Here is a 20719-nt window from a genome sequence, read left to right on the forward strand (position 1 = left end):
GCTGTCAAAGGAGAGGGGCACAACCCTTCAGCTCTCGAGCTAACATCACCGGGTCTGCCCTTCCCTGCCCTTTTTCTTTCTATCTGGAAATTCGGAGGTTCTGGGGCGCGTACATACATCTTCGTTGTTGTTTCGTTGTTGTTTGCTGCATCAGTCCCCATTATTTTATCGACCATGGAAGCACTGAACGCTGTTGCAATGTGCAGGAGTAGTGACTTACTGTAATCCCTTCGGCACATGTCTCGAAAGCCTCTTCTTGATTGCTCAGAGTAAAGTCTATAGCGTTGGCAGGAAAAGGCGAGCAAAGACATTTATCCTCGCTTCGTGTCACGAGCCTGCACAAAGAAGAAGAGATAAGACGGATATCATAGGAGGGAGTTACGTAATAGGAAGGCAAGATCCGATTCAGATAAGAAGGTCCAGCTGGACCTCCAGTTGGACCTCCGAGAAAAGAACTGGACCTCCAGCTGGACCTCCAGTTGGACCTCCGAGAAAAGAACTGGACCTCCAGCTGGACCTCCAGCTGGACCTCAAAGGATATAAATAGATTTCTGTAGAAGTATATAAAGGGGAGCTTTGTCCTCGATCTTGATCTTCTTCCCCTCGAAGATCAATATTTCATAAGTTACTTTGCGAAAGGTCCTCGAGCTCCCAGTGCTCACTCTCGTCTTACCTTGCACCACCTTCGACATAAACTTACTCCACTAGTATATAAGCTTGCCTGATCTTCCCAAGCGAATATACCTCCGCCCTATACCATACGCCAACAGACAAGTGTCAAGAGGTATATCATACATATATCTCATTGCTTAGTTAAACTACGGCTTTCTATCTCGTCTCCAAGGCCGGACCTTGTTGGGGACGAGTCGTAACACTTCGTGAGTCCCAATACGCGTAACGCGTATCTTCACGTTCATTCCAACATTGCGTCTAAAACAGTAAAAGTAAGCGATGTTCTTCAGACGTTAGACGCTCGAGAAAATAACACACGACACATTGCGAGGGAGATATTGCCGTTATCGCTAGAGAATTTGCAGGAGCTGGATTGGACTTGAGGCAACCTCCCAAAAAAGGTTGGCTTGACGCGTACGCAGCACTCGCAAAGAGATGAAGAATTAAAGTGGAAATATGAATGGGGATCATGAAAATCATGATGGAAAAATGAAAATAGGTTACAAAGAAGGGCTGGGGTCAGAAAAAAAAGCTATCTGCTATGTACTGGTACGAAAGTCACTACTAGTGAAGACTATCAGATGAGAACATGTTGGATTCAAATTGCAGTGAGCGACGAAATAAAAGGTCAAAACCTATAAAGTTAATTTATACTTATATTTATTTATCTTTTACTTCTTATCTTTTTCCCTGCTGACATTTTGATAATTTAGGCTTGTCTTCCCAAAAAAAGGCCATTAATTGCCCCGTGACTGAATTTGACTGTCACCTCTATGTAGTCTTGATATATATCGTGCTTGACTGCAGTTCAATTATTGCCCCGTGGCTGAGTTGGTTACAGCGGTTGACTGTTAGTTAATAAACTAATTTAATCAGACGGTCCAGAGTTCGAGTCTCTGCGGGGCAGGGTTTTTTTTAAATCCTCCCATGACCGGATCTGCTGTCGATACTTGACAAACGGTTGCTACATGCACGATGCATCTGCACATCGCATCGTTACTCACAGTGACTATCAAGCGCGAACAGGTGACCGAAGAAAAAGATGGCATTGGCAGAAAGCAAATGCAAGCAAGCTTCCTGGTGGGTACACTTAGCCTAGTATTGGCCGGCGGTGTTGCAGCAGCTCTCGGTAATGATTAAGCGACCGCAGCAGCAAAGACCGTACGACCATGCTCACTTCATGTGGCCTTTCAGTGTCCGTCCGTCTCTTCAACTGCAAGAGAAAGTGACAAAAATGCATATCTTACACCCAAAAATGCAATGAAGAATCTAGGTAAAAGTCTAATCATCTAATCTATCATGTTCATGGGTATGAGGTGCGTCAGACAACCTAACAACTCAATCCCCTGACACGAGCTCCTTGAATTGTCCTTATTCCACGTTATATGGCATATCCTGCACCTTCCCATTCATTATCCTTCTTACTGGCCTCCGCACCCCACTGACTTGATGAAGCGTCGGTAAAGTCAAATATGTTCTTTGTCTCTTGAACAGCAGAAGAGGACCGTTCTCGGGCATAAAGCAAATGGTCATCGGAAGGCCTCCAACTTTGATTTTCAACCCGGTCTTCAAACAATTCACTATGTTTAGCAGTCACATCAAGCGCCCCTCTCATTGATGATAAGTTTCCCCTGCCAAGTTCGTCCACGTTGGAGAGAGGGCTGCTACCTTTCCACGATGCAGGCACACTCCCTCCCAAAACGCTGATGCTCTGTTTTCTCGATAGGTTTGAAATGCTTCCCCTTGAGTCACCGCTCTGTGGAAGCGCTTCAAAACCCTTCTGGGAGAACAAAGAAGCCCGAGACATCCTCACCGACTCTTCTTCTTTATCGTACAACGAGGACGCGCGTTGAATGTCCTTCGAGGTTCGCTTAAGTCGGCCAACTTCTCGGCTGATCTCGGCCTCTACTTGATGAATGGAGGAAGGGGAAGGATGGCAGTCATACGTGCGTAAAGGATTTTGGAAACTATGATCACTGCTTACAATGCTTTGTCCGAGAGGCGATGGTTGCTCAGCAGAGTTAAAAGACGTGCGAGCGGTAAATGGAGGAGGGATGCTTGTTTGAATTTGGCGGATTGAAGAAATGTCGTTGGTGCTGTAGTTTGTGTAGGCCGGATGATATGCGCGCATATTTCGAGGGCTACTCTCTTCAGACATAAGAGGTGAACGAACTGCTTCCTTCCGAGGGCTATACGTGGCTGCGGGCTCGTACAATCCTCTGAAGGCATCCCCTTCCATGTTGCCTTTTTGAAATTGCTGCACAAGATCCTTCCCTGTCACTAGCTCCAATCCAGGCACGTCCTCTAGTTCTTGTTCGTTCTCTTCACACCTGGCCGCATCCGCTTTCTCTTTGTTTTGTCTTCTTTTTTGCTTCCGGCTCTTGATTCCCAAATCTCGCTTGAGTTGGCCAGTGACCCACGCTTCGCGAATAATGTCTTTATCCTGCGGGAAGTAGGACTGCTTAAAGGAACGGACGAGCCATCGCGGACCGATAGCAATGATTGTGGCAATCAAGATAACTGCCCAGAAGCTGAATGTGGGGTATATGACGCCGACTTCTCCTGCGTAAGGTAGTGCTGTGACAGCTGAGTAGATCGGAATATAAATGTATATGAGCAATGTCGATGCTACATTGATTATCCAAGTCATGACTGTCCAGTAGCGAATATTGATGCTGACGTAGCCGTTGGCCGACAATACGCCAGCGCAAGCCACCGTGGTACCGATATCCCACAGAGAATTGGTATCTCTTCCTTGACTTGACCAGCTTTCGCCCGTTCCATAAGCGAAATAAGGGATGAAAAATATGACTGCTGATTGATACAAGCCGTCAAACATGTAAAGCCAAAAACGAGTACGGGTATATTCAAGACTAGCAATACCACGCTTGTACAGCTGTGGAAAAACCATGGCAGCGGTAGGATTGACGTCTTGATCGAAAGCCCCGAGGAAACCGACGGGAAGGGAGGTGAAAAAGAGGTTATACATGAGTAGAAGAGTGTACTCAAACAAGTACGTGGCATCGAAACTAAATTCCTTTCGTTAGACTTGTTCCATGGAGTTGTGTTCCACTCACCTGCTGAAGATGAAAAACCAAAACATCGAGACAGTGAATATAATATTCTTATAGAAGAAGCTGAAAGCCCGTCAGCATTGCTTGAAAATCCTCTTCATCACTACATACTTTGCGTGCATATCGGCCACTCGCACATAACTCCATCTTCCATGAACCAATAGCAATCTGGTCAAAAATCTAAACTGCCCAAACGCATAATCTGCCGACATCGCTGCTTGCGAGCCTTCAAGACCGTAAAGCCCGACTCCAATATTAGCTTCTTGAATCATCGCAACATCGTTGGCACCGTCTCCGATTGCAAGGGTCATAGCATTACAACCTTCTTTGACCTGTTTACGAATGAGTACCTTTTTCTATATATTGATTATCCTTAACTTACCAAACGGACTGTCGACGCTTTCTGCGAGGGAGAAACGCGACAGCAGATGACGGCCGCGCATTGCGTCCCCAAAGATAAGAACAAACCTTTCAGCGAAGGTTCCAACGCATATCGTAAGCTTTCTCCATCGATGACAACTGCGAACTTAACTGCGGGGTTCATCCCAGCAGTCATAATCCTTCCGCCCGAAGTTGTAGGAGGTGGACCAACCACGGAAGCAATCTTATTAAGACCAGCTTCAATTTGTTGGCGGGCGCCATCCTCAGAGTCGGCCGAAATTATCATGACTTCCATATCGTTTGTAAGAAGATTACAGCTGTAGCCGATTTCAATAGCTGTCTGAAGCTTATCACCTGTCAGGATCCATAGTTTGATACCGGCACGATGCAGCGTCGCAATGGCATCAGGCACTCCTTCTTGGAGCTTGTCTTCGAGAGCCGTCGCCCCAAGGATAGTGAGTGAATGCTCCACCAGGTCACAAGCTTTCTCAATCTCTCCTTCTCGGTCAACAGTCGCTGCACTTGCAGCGTCATATTTTTTTGACCAATCACTGAATTCCTCTTCCGATAAATTCCGATAGGCGATACAAAGCGTCCGGAGACCACCGTTCGCAAAGGTTTCGAGATCCTTGAGGGTTGCGTCTTTTAATTCTTGATCATGATTGACACTCAGCCTATTGTAGATGACACTGTCTGCACCTTTGCAGAACAAAACTATCTTCCCATTTGGGTCTCGAGCGACGACACTCATTCTCTTCCGACTGGAACTGAATTCGAGCATGCGGAGAGGAATCCATTTCTCTGGCTTACCCAGAACTACTATTTCGAGGAAATGACTGTTCTTCGAAACAAATGGGAATCCTATATCTCGAGCCGCAGCTACTAAAGCTGCTTCATCAGGGCTTTCGGCCTTGTACTCAAGCTCGAAGGGTTTGGACTGATCAGGAGTGTCAGCGAGGACAGAGTGACAGACAGCGAGAGCCCGAAAAAAGTCAATTATGGGGGAGCGTAGAGGATCGGAAGGAGTGGTAAGATGTTGAACGAGATCAGGGGCGATGAGTGTTAGTTTGTCTTGACGTAAATACCGATTGTCCATGACACCGGTCATAAGTTCCAGCATTTTCTCTTTGAGAACTTGGAGCTCGTCTTCCTGATCTTCCATTGCTGTGCTGATGTCTTGCCCATCCCGTTTTTTGGCACCCATCATCGCCTCTGTCATACCTTCTCCGAAAGGCACGCCGTGGATGGAACATTTCTTGAACTCCATGATGTTCTGTGTGAGCGTGCCAGTCTTATCGGAAAAAATGTATTCAATTTGACCCAGGTCATCCGAGATATCCCAGGTCTTCGGCACGCAAGGGGTGTCGTCTAGTGAGGAAATTCTAAGTGTATGTTTGTTTCACTAATTCATTGGTACCCACAAGGTTCGTAATACATTTCAACGTCTTGAAAAATGAAATATGCCTGAATCTGAAAAAACGGACATGATCAGTGTTCCACCATAAACTTGTCCACAACAAGCAACCTACTGTTTTAACAATCTCTACAGTGATATATAAAGATATAGGAACGATGTTCTGAAAGATCAACAGGCAAGAACTACCACGAATCAGTATGGATCACTAGTGTTTCAATGACAATGAATGCCATGCTTACAAAAAGATTATGACAGAGTCAACGTATATATTGTCACTGGCCTCAGCGTCGGGTTCATACCAGTCGGCACTGGTACCGGACAGAGAGCGATACCAACCATCTGAGGATTACGCGTCAGCGTGGATTCACACTCGGTCGACTTACGAAGGATGGCCGTAATGAGGCATAAAACTAGCAAAACAACGAAGTTCATCATGACATTGCTGTAGGAAGTTAATTGGGTTGGGAAGCAGCAATAGAAAGGGTTATCTCACAAGTCTGACAGCTGAGATTAGCAGAAGATCAAGATCCCCTTCAAAAGAGTAAATACTTACTGGTTTCCTTTTCAATCTTACTTCGCTTGGATCTGAGACCTTCCTTAGTAAACACTCATTTGTAAAACGATATGACGGTTGCTCACGGTGTCTCTCCGCCGTTAAGCATGATTTTCGTATCTGATCCTGTGAAAATCACCATCCCGATCACCCATTTTGTGTTCCTTAGCGTACAGCCCCTCAGTAATAACTCGTTGATGGTGATTGCTTCTTGCTTTTCTTCCATCTGCTTCCCGTACTGGTCTGTGGGAGTGTATCTCAACACACCGTTGTAAGAATAAAGATTGGCATGGGGCGCCTCAGAATCCACCACGAAATGCGCGTGCTCAAGATCTTCTTCTGAAGTGATGGCTGAAGTAGCTTTTAGAGAACGTCTAATTTTGAGGTTCGTCTCTCCATCAAGGTTCTTGGTCTCAACAAAGCAAAGGGCGTCCGCATTGGAAGTGGATAAAACAATGACATCCGCCGGAACTTGTTCATTGTCGCGCAGAAGAACAAAATCGCCCACTTCAAGCTTTTTCCTGTCACGAATCGCACACTGTTAGTCTCATTCAAAGTATATTAACACGATGGCACACACCAGAGGGTCCTCTCCCATTGCGCAGCTCCTGGTACAGACCTGCTCCAGTCCATGACACCGACGCTTTTCCTAGACATCATGCTAGGTAGACTTGACCTAGATATCCCGGCCGAGAATGACCGGCGATACCCTTCGAGAGCTAAAGAATCAGAGGTTGAATCTACCGCCGAGACTGTGGAAAACTCCGCACGAGACATAGGACCAAGAGGATAGGATTCTTTGTCGCTAACGGCCAAGTCTTCAAGTGGGTCTTGCTCCTCCGCCCTACGGGAATCGAGCACCATTTGGTTACCTTGATTTGCCTCACGTGCTCGGAGCTTTTGGACGCCTTTTGATGTCTTGTTCGGGTCTATAACAAGGTATATAGTCAGCGCTTGCGAACAAAAACCATTTAGGGAATGGAACTTACTAGGTCCCAGCCCAAATATTTTCTCCACGAAATTTCTGGGATCCTTTGGCTGATTCACATTTTTCCAAGCCCCCAATTTTGTTGTTGCAGAATTGTTCACCTCATTATCCAATTTCGCTCTTCTCCAGTCCTCGAAGGCATCCTTAATAGCCGTCATGCCTAAAATCGCCAAAAGAGGTAGCATCCCAATCTGCGCGTTGGGTGCTCCAAATATTGAAAATAATTGGAGGATCACGAGAAATAGGAAATAAATGTTGGCGACACGACGAAACTGTTCCAGAAGATTCTTGGGAATGAACGTTATCAAGGAATATTTGGATGTTCGAACCTTGTTTCGGACATATCTGACTACAGGCTCGCCTTGGGAGTTGCGAAGGGATGACGGAAGAGGAATGTTAACGTAGACAGTTCGCCGGGGAAGTTCCGCTTTTCGATTTTTTGCCTTGCCTTTTGTCTTTCCGGATTGGTGTTGGTGTTCAGGGGGAGTAATCGGTGGAGGCTGAGATGTCAAAGATCCTGCAGTTGATATAGCATCTGTATTGCCCGCCTCTGTTTTCCCAGAGTCCGGCTTTCCGTTATCACCAGCAGGCCCCTTGCGCTTCAGCGTGCCTTTCCCTATATCAGATGCTTTCCTCTTCATGGACCTGAATAGCCGTCTCCGCTTCTCCCTTTTTTCAGCGAGGGCTTCCGAGCGGATTGACTCGGCGAGAACCGAGTGCGCTGTCTTGACAGTTCTTAAGCGTAAATCGGGATCAATGGACATTGGATCGAAGACATCAAGGCTCTCATCATCTGTGCCTTGATGTTCAAAAGAGGAGCGGGAGGAAAGACGAGCAGAAAGGTGTGTTGTGGAAGTTGACGGCTGGCCGTGAGATTGATAAGTGGAGGAGGAAGTCATGACGGATGTAAAAAATTGCCGTGACTTGATAAGGGAATTCTGATCTGATCCTATAGTCAAACCTGGTGGGTAACAAATCAAGCGCAGCAAGAAAAGGTCTTACAATGATAGTATGTGTGATAGTAGCGCCTTGCAGAGACGCGATCCGTATCCCTTTCTGTTCTCCACGTGCAGACAGGGGCAGCTTTGTTGCGTGGTTAATGCTTATTTCGCCCAGAGAAGCTTGTTCGGCCTATGGGAGCTTCACCCTGTGCGTGATTATTGCCCCAGCATTCCGCTTTTGAATGTTTCAGGAAAAAGCCCAAGAACGAGTTATCGAAAGGAAAGAAACGATGAAAGGAGACCGCTGTAAACTGTTCGTCAAAACCGACGCGTCTTACTTGTAAGCTTTGAAATAAGCAAATGTGTAGCAGATCGAATACGTATCCCGGATTGAAGCTGCGCCTCTTTTCGGCTTGGCCCTTTTCTAACGCGTTGAATAGGAAATAAATAAATAAAAACATATAACTGCTTTGCAATCAATAAGAGCGGCGCGTCGGTGGCTGGTGTTGCTGAACTTCGTTCTGTTTCTTCGTTCTTCTTCCTTCGCTGTTGATAACAACGTCCGTCTGTACAAAGGTAAATCATGCAGAATAGGTTATCAATTTCCGTGTTTGTTCAGAACAAATTATTCCATTCAGACACTACAAAATTGTTGCCGAACAGAGCCCGAACGTAGCCCGAACACAGCCGGTATTTGACGGGACCTTTTACACGGCCTCTACTACGGTACTACTACTACGTACTGTTGTAGAGGAGTACAAAATACAGCTGGCTGCTACGCTCCACCAATCACACCAGTACGAGTATTGTTATTTTATTTTGCCGGAGCAACGACGATGGCTATCGACATATAATCTAACTAAAAACTGTTCAATGCAAGTGAGGTTGACAGCACGCTTCATTCGCAGACGACAAAGAAAGCAGCGATGATTTTTGCTAGGTGTCGCTGCTCACTGCATAGGAATAGAGGTCGTCTCTTAGATTTCTTTTTAGAAAAAACACTTAAATGCAATGTGATGGCGACATCACGCAACAAAGAACAAATGTGTATCACATGATTACCGCATGAATATAGCAATCAACATGAAGAAGCCCGCTTCATTCTTCTTGGCTCTAGGCCCATTGTCCATCTACAGACTATATAATTACCACAAAATATTGGTAAAGATGAGAAGCACAAAAGCTTCAATTGGACATTCGGCGTTGTAATAGCCTTTTCTTCATAGCGGCGGCTCGCGCCACCCTTTCTTTTTCCTGTGCCGCTTGCAACAAGGACGGTTTTCCTCGTTCGGAGCCGCAAGTATCCGCCTCAAAAAGAACAACATCACCTTCGTCCTCGTCAGAATCCATCTCTAATCCATCCTTTACAACCTTGACAGGTGCGGGAGTGCATGTAATTCTGGGAATAGACATTGTTGAGCTAGCACTGCCGGTGGGGGAAGTGATGTATGTCGGAGAGACGGCTGTCCGCTCAGAGGATGGAGTAGTAGTCATGTGTGGAAAGCTTGAACCACCAATACGAGAGACCGGGGTGCCGCCGGATATAGACTGGATAAGAGGGGGGCGAACAGGCTCAGGAACGTCACCTCCACCTTCAAATTTGTATCGATTTTTCGGAGGAGTTACCATCACTGCGGACTTTGGTGGAGTATAATGACTTTTCCCAAGAGCTGCCAATGAAGTCATATGTTCAGCAGGAAACGTCATTGGGGGCATGGAGGAAGGTCGACCAGATATACGACCATTGGTGCGTTCACGCAAAAAAGGCGCTAGGCGCGGTGCTTCCTTCTCTTTCGGTGATGACACAGCGGACATAGTAACTGGGCTCGGAGGAGTAGAAGGTCGACGATGGAGAACCGTGGATAAAGCCAGACGGGCTTCGATGCGTGAGGAAGTATATTCCTCAGTTGGAGTCTGTAAAATTTCAATGGATTCAGAAGTATCCATACGGACGGCGCCCATTCCAGGTGCACTTTGTTGGCGAGCTGGAGAACCCATCTTGGCGTGTATCTGAGCAAGACTCGGAAGGCGTACATTTGTACAAGGAGGGGAGTCAATAGGTTGGTTAGGATGAAACATATCAGATTTTATACTTGAATGTTTGTTGCTGACTGGCCCCTGCCCCGGATGGGTCGAGCACTTCCTTGCAGCAAGACGGGGCTCAAAATCGGGAGATGGGTGCCGCCGATCGGGTTGAGACGAAGTTGGCAAGAAAGAACATGGGTCCGTAAAGTGAGTGCAAGACCGAAGACGCTGTCTCCTGATTTCTTTTGTTGGCTTTCCGGAAGCAATTTTGGGTCTCTCATAACGATCGTCCCAGACACAGTCCGACGCAGTCGCTGCCAGAGACGAATTGCGAGGAAGACTGAAGCCGTAGTATGAGGGAGAGAAGGGACTTCCTGACAGTATTTTCCCGAGAGCAGCTGGGGCCTCCCATCAGCTATTTGAAGTTCATGACACCAATAGGGACTCGCATGACTCACACTTCTTCATCCCCGTTTCCTTTTGGCCCATTTCCCATTGAGTCCGTCTTTGATGCTCTGTGTCGCGCCATCGATCTTCAATCCAGTCTTCCTCGACATCTTCCACCTGAATAGGCCAGTCACATAAGTTATGCGGGATTTCTGGCAGAACAGGTGCTTTGTCCATAGTCAGGGAGATGGGCGGAGAGTTGGGATCAGACTGTAAAGCAGCTTCTGCGACTGAAAAGGCAAGAAGGCGGAGATGAGTGGGATCAGGGGAGGATGGGGCGTACGAATGGGTAGATAGAAGGAAAGCTTCCGACATCATTAAAATACTGACTGAGGGCGAGTCCTGCTTCGCGCTATCCTATACTCAGATTACCAGAACCTGGGTGTCTCTGTAAAGAAATAGTTGGGAAAGATGAGAGGCGTAGATCGGGAACCACTCTTCAATGATTGATCCTTTGTGGTTGCAAAGACAGGAGGTGGCGCGTTGAGCACGGGGCACGATCAAAGGATGGTGTGTGGATGTTGAGCTCTGACGACAACGGCGGTTTTTAATCTGTGAGGAAACAAGTGAGTCAGCCGAGAGGTCAAGCGCTCAAGGATGGCAAAGGTAAATGGCTAGCAGTACGAGAGCTAGCTCGCAAGGAAGATTGCACTTGCGTTACGCCAGAAAGCAGTCGCCAGATGTTAAAGGAGAAAGGGTTGCCCGTCAATTGCCTTCAAAGACATCATCACGCGACGGATAGCTATCATCCCCATGTCCTGCTCTCTGCAAGCTGCAGCCGCGTCAGAACGGTTGCATTTTACATGAACCATCAATCCACAACCCACACAATTGCCAACCCGGAACCAGATCACAGCTCAAGGAACACTCACCTTTTTACACTAATCAATCAGTGTGATGTTGGCAAACGACTCCTCCTGACAATTACTGTGCTCTGCTATGCTGTATACTAATCGACAAGATCGTCAAGTCGTAGACTGAAAGAAATTTAAGCTCAGTGTACGCGTTGTCGAATCGTGTCGCGTCGAGGAATTCGATACCAACAGAGGCGTAGACGTAAGCGGCGTTCGTAAAGGTTGTAAGATTCGTGATATAAATCGATGTATAATCGGACCCGAGAAAAGGTATGTGGTTACTGCTGGCACTTGATAACCAATGATTGCAGTAAAAACCGAGGGCGAAAGACGGATGATTTGGAGTGTGTATAAGGTCGTAAAAAGGGCAAGGGGTGAAAAAAGCGGCGTGGGCGATCAAAGGCTCAAAGACGACTAGCGACCTGGAGAAATAGATAAAGGAGTGTTGCGAGCGGGGCTGGCTAGGTAGACAGCACGAGCAAAGTTGACTAGATATGGAGAAAGCCGGGTGGGCGTAACGCGGTGAACCAGTCAACCGACGAGTTGGAAGGTCGAATCAAACAGATAGATGATGAGAAGTTCGGGTATTGACTTGCACCGTAAAATGACTGCCAAAGAAGGGAAAAAGAAAAAGGGAAAAGGGGGCGGAGAGCTGCTGAGATGGGTAGGCAGGACGAAGAATGATTGACGTCTTTGCTTCCAACGACATAAATATTCTGTCTTTTATTTTCGACCAAACCCTATCGTGACTCGTGACAACAACGCCGCGGTTCACGCTTCACGCGTAAGGGTAATAGGGCACGCGCTAGAGTCAGAAGTCAGGAACCAGGAACCAGAATCCAGTCTCACGACCTCCGATCATAAAATGTCAAAACTCTCGATCCCTCGAATCCTGAGTCCTTGAACCACGCCGATACTTGAACCTCATATCTCATCTCGCGTTTTTAAAACTTATTATTAATTCGTCGCGTGTTTCGCGTTTCCTTCGCATACGTACGGTAGTACGGTGGTATTAGCATAATAACGAAATATAATAATGACATGAACATCATAATTACTTTATATACTACACATATAACATACAACAGTAACGTGTCGGGACGACCACTAAATATTGATTCTCTGAGGAATCAAGTTGACTAAATCTAGGAAGGACCTTCCAAATCGAGCATCCGCCGGTTCGATGAAGAAGAAGAGTTTTGACTCTGTTGTGAACAATAATTTCGGCCGCTTTTAGTTTGTTCTCGTCTCTGAATGTCTGTCACAGATCGATTTGGAGATCTAGGGGAGATGAGGCTAGGCTAGGCTCACAGAGCGTTGTCAGCGGGGGGCTATGATTAAGGATTGAGTGAGTATGGGAAGATGAGGCGAGGTTTAGTTGTATACCAGAGATATTAGCATATATAGCGGGAAGAATTTGCCTGTGAAGATGAATTCTCGTACGTATCTATAATAATGACCCTCCCTCCGCCTACTAATAGAAGGATAATCTCCGCACCAAAATACTCGCATCATCCTTTTCAGCCAATTTAAGAGTACAGAGTAACAACGTGAACGAGGTTTGGGTTGTTATGTAGTTACCTCGAGATACAAATAATCAACTGCTCATAACAACTGAACGATGTTAGTTGATTGGATGTATTAGTTTGACGGTAGACAAATTACTTCCATCGAAATTGTGCTCTTGTCGCCATTGGTGGCGCCTCGGAACGTGATCGCGTGTGAAAGTTGAGCTAAAAAAAATTAAAAAAGACCCCCGGCGGGGCTCGAACCCCCAACCGCAAATTGGCATGGGACGTATTATCTTGACGTTGGCCTACACCCCTGTTGTTCATGTTGGCTCAGTAGCAATAGAGTTGCTAGGAAATATAGCTTCTGAAGGTTCGGTTGTCGAGAGTCGTTGATCTCTACGATGGAATACCCCTGCTAGTACAATGAGTGTTGCAGACTCGACGATTATTATTTATTGCAACAGCGCAGCGTCCGCCGAGAAATCGCGAGTCGCGGGACTGCTCTAAGTAATTCTCCCACGGTCGGTTCTTTGTCCAACGCGCGAAGGCACCTGACTTTATTAGACATTGACCACACGGTCCCATCATCTCAGCCTTTTGTCATATTCTGCATCCATCATCTTCATTTACCCCACCTCTTTAGAATGGCGCGCACAGGATCAAGACGTCGAATAGACCAACTTGATTCCGATAACGAATTGGCACGTCCTCACCAGAGTTCGCAGGTGCGCCTTTTTTTTGTCGCGCACCCTAGTACCGTACTGACGCGACGCGTTATAATAGTTTAAACGTGCCAAAACGGAACCTGGCACGGGTGATATCTCCTCATCAGATTTCAACTCTGACAATGATGATGCGGGTATGGATATGGATGATTCAAGTGACGAATCGGAGTACGAAGAACCCAGCTATGAAGAAGAAGCTTTACTCGCCGCTTATTCGGATCTGAGGAGAAGCCAGAAAGGTTATGTTGGAGTAAGTGACTAGTTGGAATACAGCTTGGCCAGAGTGTATTGATTGGAAAATCAGTCTGCTTCTTCAGCTGGTATTATCAAGTCCATATCCCTCATTGATTTCATGTGTCACCGACACTTGACTGTTGATTTCGGACCGAGGATGAATTTTGTTGTCGGCCATAACGGAAGTGGGTTTATGTCTAAGCTCGACCATAAATCACAGCTAATACAATTCTTAAAGGTGGTAAATCCGCAGTTCTGACTGCCATTGCAGTAGCCCTTGGTGGCAAGGCCAATCTCACCGGCCGCGGAACTGGTCTTAAAGATCTGATACGCACAGGTGCAGAGCGTGCTGTCATCACCATTACTTTGGCCAACTCTGGCGATTCTGCTTATCGTCCCGAAGTCTACAATCCTAACATTGTCATCGAACGAACTATACATTCCAATGGTTCCTCCGGATATAAATTTAAGGCGTCAAAAGATGGCAAAACAATCGCAAACAAGAGATCTGAGCTCACTTCTATCTCCGACTATTTCAACATCAACATCGACTCGCCTCTCACAGTCTTAACTCAAGATCAATCTCGAAGTTTCCTACAGAATGCAGACCCCTCCAAACTGTACAAAGTTTGTCTCACTTGAACCTTCGAGTATTAGTAGGCGGATACTAACAGTCATCTTCAGTTTTTTTTGAACGGTACTCAGCTTTCGAATCTGCTTGAATCATATGAAGCGTCTTCCCAGAACATTGAGTCACTTGTTAACTTCATTAAGCGACAACGAGAAGCTCTTCCAGACCTGAAGGCCAAAGTTGAGAGCTACAAACGAAAGATTCAAGCGTCCAAAAAGGTCATGAGGCAAAAAAGAAGGAACAAACAACTCTTAATCGAGCTAGCATGGTCTTATGTTATCGAGAAAGAAAAAGTAAAAGCAGTAACAACATGTCTTGTACGGAACTAACAATGATACTCAGGCTCGAGACGAGAAAAAATCAGACGTCCTCGAATTACGGGAAAAGATAGAAAAGGTCCAAGAAGAGATCCACAAAACTGATGTGAGGCGAATTTCCTTCTTTCTGTCCCGATAAGAGAGATATTCGCTAATATGTATGGCGCAGAAAGAGTTGCCCCAAGTAAATGATGCGATCTTGGAGACAGAAAGTGATCTCAAGAATCTTGATGAATCTTCGAAACCACTTGCTTTGGCTGTCAGGCAAGCCAAAGCCAGGTCTCAAGAGGCTAGCAAAGAGCTCAGATCAATGCAGGTCAGTCTCTCTAATTTGCTGATAAGGGCAACCTTTAATTCGTTCACAGAGCTCCGTTGCGGAGATTGAGGAAAAGATTATCTCAGAAAAAAGTACGCTTGAGCGACTCGAAAGAAAAATTGAGGAACAACTCCGCCTCAATGAGCCAGAACAGCAGGAGGAGCGCAGACGCCTTCTCCAACGTCGGGCTAAAGCGGAGGATATATTGAGCAAACTACAGCTTGAGCGACCTGCCCGTGAAAGAGAACGTGACGACAAGTTTCAAGCTCAAAAACGAGCTAAAGAGGAACTGCAGTCGATCAACGCCAATTTAAGGGATGTAAATCAGTCAAAAGCTCAAATGCAACGCCAGATACAAAATATCAGTAGACAAGCCAATAGTAGAATAGCCGCTTTTGGTCTTCACATCGAACCTCTGCTCGAGGAAATCAACAGCACAAACTGGAAGCACTCTAAACCGATAGGCCCCATGGGTATGTTTGTTCATCTTGAAGATATGCGTTACGCGGATGTTCTTCAAGTAATGCTCGGATCTGCACTTTGCTCGTTTGCTGTCCGGGACCATGAAGACCGCGTCAAGCTGAGCAACATACTGAGCAAGCATTTCGCGCGGTAGGTTCTCATAATGAAGACATGACCGTGTGTTCGCTGATCAGATTCATTCAGAGGATATCGTCCGGGCAACTTTACCGCAAGGGATGGAGCTCGCATTCCTACTATCTATCGGCATTCTGGCGAATTGTTTGACTTTTCCAACGGCGACCTGAGCAGACATGGCCCCACTATATTGAGCAAGTTGCGCGTGAGTTAATACCGTTGTTTATTTTTTTGCCGGCTGTTGATACAACTTCCTCCACAGATCGAAAATGAAGAAGTGCTTCGCATTCTAATCGATCATCATAACATCGAGAAGACTATGCTTGCACCTACTCTTATTGAAGGCAACAGATTGATGGACGATCTCTTGAACAAAAACGTTGCTCAGTTTGTGACAGTCCACTGCGCGGATCTAATGACAACCTCTGGTACTAAATCGTACGTAATCCCCCGTTTTCAAAATTGGTCTTCGCTTACTCCTCACACATGCTAGAAATCGACACTCCGGACCTACTAACAAATATCGAGGCAATCCTCTTTTTGCCCTGGATGTGGGAAGTGAGATTGCGTGAGTCTTTTCCTTTTGGTCACTAGAATCAACCTTACTTTTGTTCTGCAGGAAATGCGAAGCCCAACTTCAAGACTACGAATCGCAATGTCAACAACTGTGCAACTCCGCTTCTATGACCGAAAATCGCATTGCTTCTCTACAGCAAGACATGGCCAAGCTTTCTGTAGGGCAATAGTACATCATGTCTTTTGCGCGCGTGCTGATATAATAATACCTATAGGCAGGTATCACCGATTTGCAGAAGAAAATGATCCCTTTAGAAAAAGATCTTGATCAGACCAAAAGAAAGCTGGCAGATATGGCTTCAACTGAAATCGATACTAGCGAATCCATCCGTGACGTGAGCTTTCCACCATAAGTGATCCGCTCAAATACTAACATCGTGAATAGGACTTGAAAGAAAGAATTAATGAACTTGAAATGAAGCTGCAGGAGCATAATGCGGACATCATCAAGCAGGAAGATGTCATCAAACAGCTAGATGCGGACGTCGTCCAAAAGCGAGCAGCTTTTGATGCCCAGGCTCCGACAAAAGAATTGCTTCTGGTGAGTGTTTTAAGCACTGTCTAGAACATAATGTCTACTGACGTTTATATCAAGAAAAATTTAGAGAGCCAAGTACAGCGCAGAACGAATATTCTGACTCGGCAGAGTCACTGGGCCCAATCATTGATCAATTACGAGACCAAGCTCGAGGAGGCAGAGGAAATTTTGGTGGATCTAGAGCAAAATGTCCAGGTGAGCATTGATTCTTCATGTATGGTCTTTGGACGTGAAGTGTAACCGTGGACTTTCAGGAATGGACCAATAAAGCACTGGACTATGCTCCTGAAAAAATCAACACCATCAAAACGCCAGCGGAACTGGAAGCTGAGCGAAAGGCCTTGGATCAGTCCATCACCGAAGCTTCCAGAGCGTATGTTGTTCTGTCTAACATCTCTTGTCGTGGTTCAATCTGACACTGCGGTAGCCTCGGCGTCAATTTGGATGAGCTGACCGCCGAATATCGTCTCCAAAGGCAACGATATCAGAAAGCGAATGAAAACATCAAAGATCTGAATTTCCTCCGAATTGTTCTTAGGAAGGCCATGACCAACAGACACACTTGGTGGCATCAAACCCGCAGCCATATTGCTATCCGGGCCAAAACGGCTTTCGTCGTGTTTGAGAGTTTTAGGGCAATGGAAGGAAGGCTGAACTTCGACCATGGGCATGAGAAGCTGTCGTTGGTTGTAAGTTAACGGTATACCCGCAGCGAAGATAATGTCTGATGAGGTACAAATTAGATCCATAACCAGACGACCACGGAGTCCCAGGACGGCACTTATACACAGATATCGCATTATAAAGGTGCCAAAGCGCTTTCCGGCGGAGAGCGTTCCTTTTCTACGGTGTCTCTCCTTTTGGCCTTATGGTCTACTGTTCCTTGTCCTATCCGAGCTCTTGACGAATGGGATGTATTTCTAGATGCAGCGAACCGAAAGGTGGCTGCAAAGAACCTAATGGAGGGTGCCAGAGAGAGTGATGGGAAACAGTATATCTTAATTACCCCGTTGGATATGCAGGGTATTGACACCAGTGGACCCGACAAGAAAGTTATCAGGATGGCAGATCCTGAGAGAGGGCAGTAAGTCGTCCAGTTTATATTCATATGACTGAAAGTTGATGATGGTAATAGGGGAACACTCAATATGAGTCGATAGGCTGCAACCCATCAATAAGTGCCTAGTGACAGGTTTAATCTTGGAGTTATTCATGCAACCCAGGTTTATGATCATGGAGAATGGCAAATAATCATGAAATTGAGGTGGATAAAGTACAAAATAGTTATAATAGTTATAATGATAGCAAGGACCCATTGTGCCGTACGAGCACTCGTCACAAAACACTTCAATGTTGTTCATTGATCGTCTTCAACAGTGTCACGGACGATATTATCCAAATCACCGGGTTAAAATTGTGATTCAAAAAAGAGGATGGGCAGGGCGGCATTTCTAGTAATGTCTAAACAAATATTTTAAGTCGCCTATTTGTACATGATGATCATAGACCATCGCAATTGATAACTACTATCATATGCATTTAGTTTTGAAACATGGCAACCGATATTACTATTGGTTAGAAGTCTATTATCGATACAGGGCTACGTAACAATGATACTTCCTTTCATCTCGTCATCTTTGGATATGACATATATATGTCAGTGTGGCACGGCGCTACGAGCGTCTTCGTTTTGCTGATCCTTAGAATACTGCAGTAAAGTCTCCTGCCGTAATCGATCGGCTCATGGCCCATGTTATTGCTATTGCTAACACAAAACCCTTCATACTAGGGAGACCTGCCACCCTCCTTGCAGCACTCTCATTCCCGTTGGAACTGACAGTCGAGGCCGCACTAGTCTGACTGGCGCTGCCAGTCGAGGTAGAAGTTCCACTAGTGCCATTTCCTTTATCTGCTTGTTCACTATTCACTTGCCCGTCCCCATACGGCCATGAGTAACTTGTTGATTCTGGAGGAACGAAGCAAGTCAGACCTATGGCCGTGCCGTTCACAAACTGGAACGGAGAGGAAGCAGGTACAGAGATGGTGGTGTTTTGGAGAGTTGATAATTCCTCGAGAAGCGGGTCTGAAGGATGAGGCGTCTTGTTGCCTGTCGTGCAGTTGGGGCCATAGTTACCGATCTGCAGCCATCTCATAAGCTTTAATATGAAATTTATACGTGTACTGTACGTACGAAGGAAGTATTGCCGAAAAATGTGTTGTTCTGTATGATGAAATCTTTGGCACTTGTGACACCCATTCCAAAAGCGAATGCCCCAGAGAATCGATTGTCTTGGATGACACCGCCAAAAGATTTGTTTGACCCAAACCGTTGGTCAGAGAACCAGGCATCAGGGCCGAGAGCCTATTTGGGGTAAGCGGAAGAGGAAGGCAAAAAAAGAAACACATGAGAAAAGGCTTACAAGGCCGATTTTAATGATGGCTTGATATTCCTGAGGACCTCTGGTTTCGTTGCCCATCTGAAGTGTGTTAATTTGTTGAGGATAGGTTACTTTCAGCTTTCTGAGGTTTGACTTACAGAAGTAGCAAAACCCCCATAAATGGTATTGCCCTCTACAACGGTATGGCTATAGTTGCCGATTGGCTTCCAGGGCTTCACATCGACCACTATCGCTTGTCAACATGCTGCAAATCAAAAAGTAAATGTCAACTTGCTATTGATGCCACCAATCATCACTCGCTGATGCAATCATTCAATTAATCGTGAACAACATGATGGTTTTTACTCACAGTCTTGGCCTTAATAATATTATTTCTGACAGTGGAGAACGGTGCTCCGAACACGACTATACCTCCGTCCGTTGCATCTATAATCTCGTTGTTCTGCACAAGACTAGCGGAGCACGAAAGGGATATTCCGTCTGCCCACTATTTCCAATTAGTATATCATCCCTGAACAACAAAAGGCGCTCTAAAAGTCGTACATTTTGAAAATAGTCTGTGCCACATGGACCGATGTCGTTATATTGGACAGTGGCATTGACACAGTTGAGTTGACCTTCAGAGCTAAAAGGTAATGTAAGCAATCACACTTGTGACTCGTTGCGAACGACCAGAGATCCTTACATGTGCATACAAGACCAACCTCTTCAATGCGTCCTGTCAGCACAGCAGCAATAAGAATTCAAAAGACATGCCTTGGATCGTAACTCTTCACATATTCAATCACCTGGTTACTGTTCGCACCCCCGAACTCAATGTTGCCTCCACCACCTTTATAAACAGACTCGTTGGCAGCCCTGTTGCCGTTGATCTACCAGCGAAGGAACAAATATTAGCACAAGCAGCAGCGTGGCTCGGCAGCGGAAATAGACACTGACAATAACGTGACGCAAAGCAGCACTGTCTTGAGTTGTTCCCGATGCCTTAACAGCGGTAGTTTGGTTGAATCCGGCAACAACGAGCACGGCACGGGCATCTCCAATCGGGTAACCCTCTGTAGAGATTTCCTAGCAAGACACGGGATTAACAGAATACAGACGTGTGATCAACAAGTAAGGAATAATTCAGACATACTTGATTAGAGGCAGTGTAATTGAGAGTGTTGGTCAAGCTGTATATCTGGTTTTGACAAAGTTGCAGCTTATACCCCGCGCTTCCATCAGTAAGAAGCTTTTGAAGGCCTGCTGTATCTGTTGAATTGTCTGTGCAAGCTGCTGAGACTAGCAGAGGAAAAAGGAGAATTAAAAACGAGAGGCTGGAAAGTGCAGGAACCATGATCCCTGTTGTATTGATTATCTCCGTATTGATGGAGAATGTCAACACAATGGGTATATGTGAGGCTGTTGGGAGTAAGGACTGATATAAAAATATATATATTTCAAGTAACTGGGTGTGATAATAATGATTGGAGATGAGGCCGAGGGACAAGGGCAAAAAAGGTCGAACATAGGTACATAGATTG

At 45.9% G+C, this 20719-nt stretch overlaps 4 protein-coding genes across 4 annotated transcripts; 1 reads left to right on the top strand and 3 right to left on the bottom strand.

The window, feature by feature from the left end:
• Window positions 1-2053: 2053 nt before the first annotated feature.
• Window positions 2054-7984, bottom strand: CNBD2320 (hypothetical protein; the record flags this gene model as incomplete). Its single annotated transcript, XM_770729.1, has 13 exons — window positions 2054-3701; window positions 3750-3809; window positions 3858-4078; window positions 4129-5495; window positions 5549-5597; window positions 5657-5726; window positions 5784-5883; window positions 5928-5986; window positions 6038-6041; window positions 6098-6129; window positions 6184-6618; window positions 6678-7026; window positions 7087-7984. 13 exons carry the CDS (start codon window positions 7982-7984, stop codon window positions 2054-2056), a joined length of 5292 nt encoding a protein of 1763 aa, XP_775822.1.
• A 1227-nt stretch (window positions 7985-9211) lies between these two features.
• Window positions 9212-10816, bottom strand: CNBD2330 (hypothetical protein; the record flags this gene model as incomplete). Its single annotated transcript, XM_770730.1, has 2 exons — window positions 9212-10449; window positions 10510-10816. The coding sequence occupies 2 exons, from the start codon at window positions 10814-10816 to the stop codon at window positions 9212-9214; spliced, it is 1545 nt and encodes a 514-aa protein (XP_775823.1).
• A 2691-nt stretch (window positions 10817-13507) lies between these two features.
• Window positions 13508-17957, top strand: CNBD2340 (hypothetical protein; the record flags this gene model as incomplete). Its single annotated transcript, XM_770731.1, has 19 exons — window positions 13508-13588; window positions 13647-13838; window positions 13893-14007; window positions 14061-14449; window positions 14507-14746; window positions 14796-14876; window positions 14940-15086; window positions 15136-15698; window positions 15753-15888; window positions 15946-16121; window positions 16177-16251; window positions 16303-16417; window positions 16475-16594; window positions 16645-16800; window positions 16855-16992; window positions 17052-17170; window positions 17225-17486; window positions 17541-17881; window positions 17933-17957. 19 exons carry the CDS (start codon window positions 13508-13510, stop codon window positions 17955-17957), a joined length of 3471 nt encoding a protein of 1156 aa, XP_775824.1.
• Window positions 17958-18497: 540 nt separating this feature from the next.
• Window positions 18498-20532, bottom strand: CNBD2350 (hypothetical protein; the record flags this gene model as incomplete). The annotated part of the gene is made up of 11 exons (XM_770732.1): window positions 18498-18935; window positions 18989-19159; window positions 19218-19306; window positions 19348-19422; window positions 19471-19495; window positions 19546-19683; window positions 19740-19821; window positions 19882-19902; window positions 19953-20068; window positions 20136-20264; window positions 20332-20532. The coding sequence occupies 11 exons, from the start codon at window positions 20530-20532 to the stop codon at window positions 18498-18500; spliced, it is 1485 nt and encodes a 494-aa protein (XP_775825.1).
• Between the last annotated feature and the right edge of the window lie 187 nt (window positions 20533-20719).

The sequence above is a fragment of the Cryptococcus neoformans genome, chromosome 4, assembly GCF_000149385.1.
Source record: "Cryptococcus neoformans var. neoformans B-3501A chromosome 4, whole genome shotgun sequence".
Lineage (NCBI taxonomy): Eukaryota > Fungi > Basidiomycota > Tremellomycetes > Tremellales > Cryptococcaceae > Cryptococcus > Cryptococcus deneoformans.